At 40.4% G+C, this 9641-nt stretch overlaps 1 protein-coding gene across 2 annotated transcripts; it reads right to left on the reverse strand.

Moving 5' to 3' along the window:
• Window positions 1-2578: 2578 nt before the first annotated feature.
• On the reverse strand, window positions 2579-8925 carry LOC1278457 (periodic tryptophan protein 1 homolog). 2 transcript variants are annotated; one of them, XM_001689035.2, is made up of 7 exons: window positions 8462-8925; window positions 8331-8392; window positions 8111-8265; window positions 7862-8026; window positions 7500-7782; window positions 6821-7428; window positions 2579-6751 (listed from the first exon to the last, which is right to left on the reverse strand). In XM_001689035.2, exons 1-7 carry the CDS (start codon window positions 8555-8557, stop codon window positions 6651-6653), a joined length of 1470 nt encoding a protein of 489 aa, XP_001689087.1. In that variant the 5' UTR covers window positions 8558-8925; the 3' UTR covers window positions 2579-6650. The 2 variants fall into 2 exon arrangements, with proteins under 2 accessions (XP_001689087.1, XP_061498465.1); XM_061642481.1 differs by having other exon boundaries at window positions 6604-7428; window positions 8462-8672.
• Between the last annotated feature and the right edge of the window lie 716 nt (window positions 8926-9641).

Here is a 9641-nt window from a genome sequence, read left to right on the forward strand (position 1 = left end):
CGTTGGTCGTAAAGTGTCTTAAATCAACGAAGCACCTAACGAAGAGTTATGTAGAGGGAGTTGTGGTCGTAAACCTTTTTCCCAATTCTCTTGCTTCCTGTTATGTCACTTTTAAGATAAAGAACCAATACAGTTCCCTCTGTATGTGTATGTTGGTTACTGTTTGTGCATGTGGGTGAGGATTTTCAAAAGAAAATGCTTCCCCCTTATGCGATTTGTGCCCTATCGCATACCTTCCAACCAACGAACGCGCTCTGATAATATGATGCCAGAAAAGCAATCAAAGGGAACATCGTAAAACGTTGCCCATATCTTGCTGCGCCACTTATAGTATAGTCCTTGCGAGACGCAGCTGCTTGGGAGCGGCCCGTAACACCAAGGAGAAAGATGAAAATTCCTTCAAGATTTAAAGGAATCTCCTTGCAAGACAATTTGCCTCCTTCCGTACTCCCATTCCTGAAAAACAGCTATGTGCTGAAGCATCCACAGGGAATCGGGCATTTATGCACATGCGTACAACATGTCCCTGCTATACTGGTAGAGCTAATTTTGAGTTCCATTGTCCAAAAGAGGAAAAAATCCTCCTCTTTCATATTTCACCACAGTGTTGTTGCTTTTTTCTTTTTTTTACATTTGAAAAAGTTGAGCAAATCTGTTTTGCAGCATAAATTCCGACACTTTTTTATACAGCTGGTATGCTGTCTCTTTCATGTTCCGGTTCCTGTTCCATTCTCTCGCTCTAGGAATATCTACTCTCTGTCTTTCTTTCTCTTTTCTGGTATCGTCCAGAGTAGGTGGAGCCATGGCAACCATCAGCCAAAAAGGAAGCAGTAGGCATGAGCAGTACAGTAACAGGCAGGAAACAGAGAAAGGCTGTTACATACGCATTTATGTTTTACAGTTGGCGTGGGAAATTGAAAACCCGGCTAAAGGCCAGAGGAACGGCAAGGAACGCTAACGTCAAGCGTATATAACGCGAACACTTTCTAGGATTGGCTTTCTCTAAAGTGTAAGGAAGCAAGACAAGGATAGGCCATGCGTCATCGGGAAAGGATGGCTGTTGTTCTGTACATAATGAAGTTGCTTTCTTGTAAAAGATCCCGCTACTAAAATGGTAGACATTCTGCACAATCTAAAAGGTATGTATATTATTCACCAATCATTCTGTTGGAATATGTAATTTCAGGAGTTTTCTCGTGTTATCTCAATTTTTAACTTTAATGATTTATTCTTTGAATGTACCTTATGAAATCTAAATACAGAAAAGCTTTTACAAGCTTTTCTAACGCAAGTGCTCATGAAATAATTAATAAAAATGTAAAGGCTGGCGCTTCACTCACGGCAATGCAGAAACGCGCGGAAATGTGGTAACATTTGTCATTTGTTTTCAAATTCAATGCAATTTATGTGTTGATTTTTCGTGCATTTCTTATTTCCCATAAATAGGGTAATTTGCCAATTGTTGCTCGGGAACAGCCAACGTATTTCATATGTTGGAGAAAGATAAAATTACAATATTTTTGTTGTGTGTGTCTATTACACACGATTATTGTTTGAGAAATAGTATGTATATTTTATTTTAGGCAGAAAAATTATAAATATTGAGAAGAAATACTGTTTTTTTTTAATCTGTTCAAAATTCCAATTGTTGCACACTTACAAAAACTCAAAATTCTATTATTGCACACTTCATAGCAAATTATTGAACTCTTTCCAACACACTGAAATAGACAAAAAAAAGCCCTGAAATGGATGTATTTCTATCGAATAGTGTTTAGGGCAATACCAAACGCTGTTACATTACACGTTTGTCCTTGGTTCAAGCCAGAATTCCGCCAAATAATTAGCGAACGGTGAAAAAGGAGGCTTTGGCCCGTGCAATAAATAGAAACGAAGTACTCTCTTTGTTCCAATTATTAAACAGTGGATTAAAATAAGTGTTTTCTACAAAAAGTCCACAATTTTACTACCGAATCGTGAGAATTAACTATGTTTGTTTGATTTAAATCAAAATATACAGTTTATGTGGTTCATACAGCGAATTAAGCCTTATTTAGTGAAGCACAATTCTTAGCGGTTTAGCGAAGAAATATATTCGTTGTGGTCGAAATCAGCCAACATATTTTCATTCATGCTTAAAAAATCTAAAAAGTGCTCGTTTTAAAATATATATTAGTATAATATGCGGCAGAAATGCTCAATATTAAAGGAAAAATGCTGGCTTTCATCAATGGGTTATAAATATTTGAATGAACAATAATTTATACGCAGTGCGCAATAATTGGGTGGTGCACAACAATTGGCAAATTGCCCAAATTAGAAAGCGTTAACATTTTCAAGGTTGATTATTTCTACTTTTCAGTATTTTTCGTTGTGAAAAGCTAGCAACACAACTAAAATCTAATTTTCTATTAAGCTTTTACCATACTTTATGCTCATTAAAAGAGACATACTTACTTGCTTTCTAATGCAACCAAATCATTCATGTTTTTTATTGCATCAATGTAAATGAATACACTAAAGTTAAGTTTCTAAGCTAAGTTTTTCTTTTTTCATTAAAAAAAAACACTGTATCTCGTTCAGTTTATAATGAATTACATATTCTTCAATAGTAAGCATGAAATATGGAGCAAAGTAAGAGTTAAAAGAGTCAATCGCGGTAGTATTGTCGTTAGGTGCACGATGTTACAATCAGTGGCGGATTAAGGGTATCGGGGGCCCTAGGCGGTAATACAAGTTGAGGCCCCTTTGAAATGATTCGCCAGCCTCGGGGGCCATCCTTCCGGGGGGCCATGTCGCTAGTACTCTGTCCATACGGCACTGGTTACAATAGACCCATCATAGATTCAAATCTGGTTGTCACAGGACCGGCTATTTTTTATCTATTAATACACCAATTAGGGACAGATAGTTCAGCACTAAATGGTAAGACATAAAGGCAACATTAAGACGCAATACAAATTCGTCAATTTCAGCCATACCTCAATAACATAGATCCTTCTAACTTTCGTATATTATATTGCTACTACTTTCTTGAGAAAAAGAATTGTTTTCTTGTCGTTAGTATTCACCATATTATTATATTTTATTGAATAAGTACTACAATAAAACACTCTAACCATGATTTTTGCAACACGCGAATTTTATAATTCACTTCTAACATAAAATGCTACATTTGCTGTGATACGAAACGAGGTGACGTTAGACGTTACACTCATGTGAAGTTGGTAATAAGTGTTATTTTTCATCAATCTTTACATTCACTGTTGGCACTCCTAGTGTCTGTGATGTAGAACAGTTTACCAAAATTTACTTCGCCTTTCCACGTCCTGTTCTCACCCATAACAAGGTGCTCTTATCACTTGTCTGTGCCAAAGCATGCGTCTCAACGAACTGCGTAACGTAACGACCACATCTGAACAATTGCCTTCATCTTGCATCATCTGGTGCGCTGGTCGGAAGCGAGCTGTGGCGTACTTATCGGAGTTTTATATTAACAAAGCTCGCAACTTTTGCAACACAATTGCGCGCCACGTTCGATTACCGTACAGCACGTTGTATTTTATTTATGATTTCCCGAGCCTTCCGCGTCATTCTGTACATCATCGTCATCACTGTCATCGCCGGAATAATCGCCGCTACCGCTGGAGGGCACATACTGTACGTTAGAGCCCATTCCTTGCGGTGGACTATACTGTATCTTGCCCCAGCCAGGCGGCATGCCCGCGTTGCGAGCAGTGGTGATCTCCATCGAGGATTGAGGCGTCGCTACGGCAGCCTTTCCCTTGTCGTTCAATCCAGAATCTAAGTCAAACACATCATCTTCCTGGCGTTTTCCTGGCGTAGACGGCTGGATGAAGCTCTCTGTACTGGTCGTAGTAGGCGAAATTTCCGTCACCGCTGTCGGGACCGTTGATGTTGTCGGCGACGGCGATGATGATGATGATAATGGCGATGTAGTGGTCGTTGTTGTCGATGTAGTAGTGGTAAGAAGATGCTTCACAGGATTGCCATTTTTGTCGTGCAACATTGACCCGTGATTGGCACTTTCATGCAATCGATCCACCAAATGACCGTAGAGAAATAGCATCCCAACACCGAAGCAAACACCAACACACACGATCAGTGCCAGGAAACCGACACACTTCTTGTTGAAAGCTTTCTGCTTTATATCGCCCATTGTGGATCTGCGCGATCCGTTCGCTAGTTGGTTAATGTTTTTGGTACCCTCGACCACACTAGCTGCACTGTCCGCTCTGTTGGCGCTCCCGTTCGATTCTATATCGTTCCGAATGGTAACCATTATTATTGCTGAGGACAAGGGAGATGGTCGATCTTACGCTCAGCACCAGGATCCACTATGATCCGATCTTGTTTTATCCTGTTACACACCGTTGCAAATCTAACACGGAGCACGTATGGAACCAACTGCCGTGAACGTAAATTCGTTGGTTGCTAGTGAAATTGTGGAGCGCTTTCCGACGACTGAATCAACCGATCTGCTGTAGACTATCTGCGCCACTTCTCCTCATTATCGCCATTGGGCCGTTTGATTGATAATGGCTGGCAAGGTTCTTCGCGATCCTACCCACACGTTTACAAACCCCAACACAAACCTTTCCAGGAAAAGAAATGTACATTAAAACACACAATTACAGTGGTGATGAATTACTTTTCTTATTTGTGTAAAGCATGGGTGTAAAAAGAACATTGAATGAATATTCCACCTAGCAGATCATTAATTGACAAGACAAAATTTATTTACGCTTTCGTTCATTGTGCCATCGGTAGTTTTATCATTAAAGCTAAAATTGAAAAGAGTCACGATCACTTTGAAAAAACTGAGTTATTAAAATAATAATATTTTCGTATTTCATTGAAATTTAATATTACTCGTGATTCCTGAGTTTTAGTTCTGACTTATACGGCTATAACTGTAATTGTTTTTTTTTTCGTTTGCTGCCATACCGCATTTGGACCCGGCGCTTAATTGAAGACGACTGATAATCGTACTATTGTTAATATACAAACAGCTTTTAAGCATTATTTGTACTTTTTCTGTTTACAAATTTCTTTTAAAATTTTTTGTAATTTTTAAACACATTTTTATTATTTAAGTGGACAAATGAAATTTATATGTAGCTGGAAATTTAAAAAAATGTTTTTTTTTTTGCTAGATAAAAACATTCCAGATGTTCTATTACGATAGATTTTTAATGTTTGCCAGTGTTTCAATTACTTCTGGCGCCACAAGACGTTGTTGGTAAATACCTTTTCCTTTTCCCGTTTAAAATTAAAACCAAAAAAACGATACATTTAAATTTACTTTCACTGTTTCTGAAGGTTTTTATTCGCTAGTTATTCCACTTCCTTGCTCACAATTTGATTGTCAGCGGATTCACCCGATGTACCGTAACTTATACCAAATGGCGAAAGCTGCAACCAGCCAGCCCGCGGAATGCTAAATTTCCAATGAAAACTCTCGGCAGATTGTTTTTCTTCTACCGGACCACGTGTAGTACTCTGACGTTGATCATCCGTCCGGTTCATGATATCATCTGCAGGATTCGAGTTTGTTTTTGCAGATTCCGGAGATTGATTGTCCTTTTCTTCTCCATCGGCTGCCGGCTCAGCTTCCAAAGGCTTATGGTTCTGCTTCCTGTCCTTCGCCAGATCACCAAACGTTAAGTTTGACTCGAAGTCTGCTTCTACGTTCAACTGACTTCCCGATTCCATTCGCAAGTGCTGTTGAAACAGTGCGAGAAGCTTTTCAACGTTGGCCGCATTGGATTCATGCTTGGTCAACAGCATATCCGTCAGTCGAATTACTTCCTTTACATCGTGCATCTGCATTCGGTTATCGATGCTCTGTACTTCATTCCAGTGGTAGAACACTGCCATCACGAATGCACCGAAAGCGATGGAGCTGAAAGCTAAGAGCGTGTAGAGTACTTTCCTGTATCCCATTGACGCGGACGGTTTCGCAAAGTGGCTATAAGCCGCACGATTTATATCGACTTTATGTTCCATGCTGTAGTAGGTTTGCCCCGTTTGTGGTATTACAGCTTACCGATGATACACTTCCCTGCCAACTAATGAGCGCTCTGGATTTATCAAACTAATTTATACGAACTTTCCTGGCTCGTATTGCACTATTCATTTGTTATCAGCCAAACCTTGAATCATTGGCTCTTTCCCTTCCTTTCTCTCTCCCCCCCCCCCCCCCCCTCTCTCTCTCTCTGAGAACAAAACTGCATATGATCAACTTCAGGGTGAAATGATTAGATTTCAGTTTGAAGGCGAAGGATTGTTGATGTTTTGGCTTCATAACTATGGTGAATTGGTTTGATCGATCAGGTCAAATCAATCAGCCTTCAGTAGAGGAACAATGTTATTTAAAACGTACATTTTGCAAAATACAATCGCATGATCTAGAAATTAGACTTTATCGTTTTTTATGCAACAGTAGTACATGAAAGAAAAAAAAAAGCTCACAAAAAAAAAGTTTGCTTTCTCTACCATCACCGAAACATCCGATTAAAAACCAAGTAGAGTCTTGCCATGTAGTAAAGTTTCTCATATCGAAATATAGAAGTAACGTTATTTTCGATCATGTGTAAACCTTTATTGGCATACTGGAAATTAGAAATTTACTCATCTTCGATGGTTGCTTCTTCCATTTCTTCCGTTGGAGGTTCGCAACTGCTGTCCGAAACATTTGCAACGTGTCTCGATTTAAATACGTTTGACACTGTAAAACACAATATTACGATTAGTTCGCAAGTAACAAATGGTTGGGAAGTCAGCGGCCTCAACTTACCGATATCGTTGTCCAGCAGGTTCACCACGCAAAAATTCTTCGTCTTCAAATCTCCGCCCAATGCCAGGGTAAACGGACTTTCGTCACATTCACCCAAACACTGTATAACACCGATTTTGGGATTCTTTTGATATACCATGCGCGCATCCTGCTCATCAATGTCCCATACTTTCAATGAGCCGTCCGCGGAGGCAGTTGAAAGCATTCCCTTCACATGAGCGCTAAGCACGAGTCCGGTAACTTCCTTCTCGTGCGCTTCCTTCGACCACAGCGGACGTTCATCCTGGCGGCTGTCAATGTAGTGCATCTTTCCATCGTTGGTGCTGGCCACAAAGCAGTTCTGGTTAAAGTGATCCCAGCAGACACGTTCCACTTCGCCACCAAGATCCCACATTTTGTAGCTGCTGCTGTCGTCGGTTGTAGAGCGGCAGTCGAACACTTTTACTTTGCCATCGCAACTCCCAACCAGAAGCGTTTCGGCTCGCTTCGGGTGAAACGCTAATGTCTGCACCTTCTCCCCAAAGTCGCGGATCGTCGTGTGGGGTGTGCCCTCCTCCAGGTCCCATAGAATTACCGTTTGATCCACCGATCCGCTAGCTAGGATATGTCTGCAGAATAAGTACATCGAATTGATTAATTCAAATAAACGCGTGTCTAAAAGAAACATCAAATAACGCACTGCAAATGGTGATTCCAGGAAATATCCAAAACAGCGTCCGTGTGGCCAAGCTTTGGGAGGTTCTTCTTACGACTGCCTTTCGACCCCAGCTTGCACACCGGTTCCAACGAATCCTGAATGTCTAAATCCCATATTGTAATAATAGGTTCCATACACCCGATCGCGCACATGTTGCCCGGTTTATCACTGCCCGCATCAAAGCTGAGCCACTCGATACACAGCGGAGGACTCGGCAGCAGGAAGTCGTGATGAATGTATAGGCTTCCTTCCTCTTCGTTGTAAACTAAAATCATAACATCATAACACGATTAGTAGTAAGTTTTTCTCAAGCTGATGGAAAGATCGGAGTCACAATTACGTACTGTACACTTCCATCGAGGCGCTCTCGTTCTGCACGTGTCCGACAAGGATCAGGTTGTCAGTCGGCTTAATGATTTCATCTTCCGCATCCGAATCTTCATCATCCTGGATGTTTTCTGTCGGATCAATTACGGCCACCGTACTCAGATGTAATCCGGTTGTGCCGGCTAGAATGTGGAATGTTTAGAGCAAAATCTTACATTTAGACCCGCCACATGAAAACAACAACCTATCGTACTCGCTTTACTTACTTTCTTGCTCGTACGAATCGAAATTATACTCATCGGTTCCTTCACCCGTGCCATCTGCGTTCATCGCTGCCAACCTGCCAGCTCTTTCAGCTAAACTTCTCTCACTATCTTCATTCTCTTCGTCGTCGGATGTGTCCATCCCTTCCGCCCCTTCTCTGCAAAACAAAAACGTATACTTTTCGTGGAAAACATCTTCAACCCACGCTGCATTGATGCTTACTCTTCCAGATCTTCTCTGGTCTCGTTGATAATTCTTGCCAGCTCTGCCGGGGTTAATGTAACCTGCAATTACGAGTAGCGCGAGGAACATGAGGGTGAAAGCCGGCTGAACACTTTATAACTATTCCATACCTTGTCCGGGTTGGCCTTTGCAACGCCACGTTTTACGAACAGCAAGCTCGGGACGAAATTGACATTGGGAACCTCATCTTCCTGGTCAGACTCCATCGTTATAGCGTGATAAAATTAAATTCGCTGTCCTCAGTTCTCAGGCAATCCAAATGCACCAAGCACGTGTTTAATCCGAATTGTTTATTTACGTACGCCTCTAACTGACAACAGGCTACGTCGACGTCAAACAGCGATCACAAGCATGACATTTCTGTGCAAGTTTTTTTTAATGTTTTTATTGAAAAATACACCATGAAGTATCGGAAAGCAGATAATACACCGTTATATATTTCAAAACTGGTAACAAACACTCATCAAAAGTAGCAACATTTCAATTTTATCGCAAAATGCATGAGTTTCTTTTCGATAAGTTCCATACCCAGTGCTATAACCGAGCTAATTTCGTCACCAAGATATCTGTATCTAAGGTGGCGCATTCCAAAAGTTCTTTCCAAAACACAAAAAGCTCAAAGTTTAGACATTTCTTTCGTTCAATTATTAAAGTTTTTATTTTGTTCACTTGTGCCGCGGCTACACTTAACGAACGTTTCGAGATAAATATTAAATATTGAATAAATATTAAATAAAAAATCTAATTTCTTCCAAAACGCTTTTTGTTACCAGCACAATTACTGTAGCAAAACTCTACTGACCAACTCTGTGCATATGAATTTCATTTCAAAATATTTCTCTAATGTCAAGTACTTTTGCTATCCTATAGGGGGATTCAAGTGTTTTATTGTTTACTCATTTTATCTATTCTATCTATTATATCTATTGAGAATAATGCGTGCATATCTCTATCGCGGACGAAGTGAAGCGAGTTTTCCATCGGTGCATGCGAGTTTATACGTTTCAAACAAAGCTCCAGAGTTTGACAGCTAGCGAGCTTTTTCTGTGCGACACACAAGCAGAGTGACCAGAAATACCGATTTATCTGTATTCCTACCGATTTTTTATATGTCTACCGAATCACAGATGACTGCCCTAAAACTACCGATTTTCCATTTATCCTACCGAAAATCACAGATATTTGATTTTTCAGTCGTTTAAGCTTAATCTGTGGCGCTTGGGATGCTGTTTCAAGGCACGATATCGTTACTTATCGCGCTGATGCACCTTTGTTTGCCTGGCACTTGAA

This window comes from Anopheles gambiae, chromosome 2, assembly GCF_943734735.2.
Source record: "Anopheles gambiae chromosome 2, idAnoGambNW_F1_1, whole genome shotgun sequence".
NCBI lineage: Eukaryota > Metazoa > Arthropoda > Insecta > Diptera > Culicidae > Anopheles > Anopheles gambiae.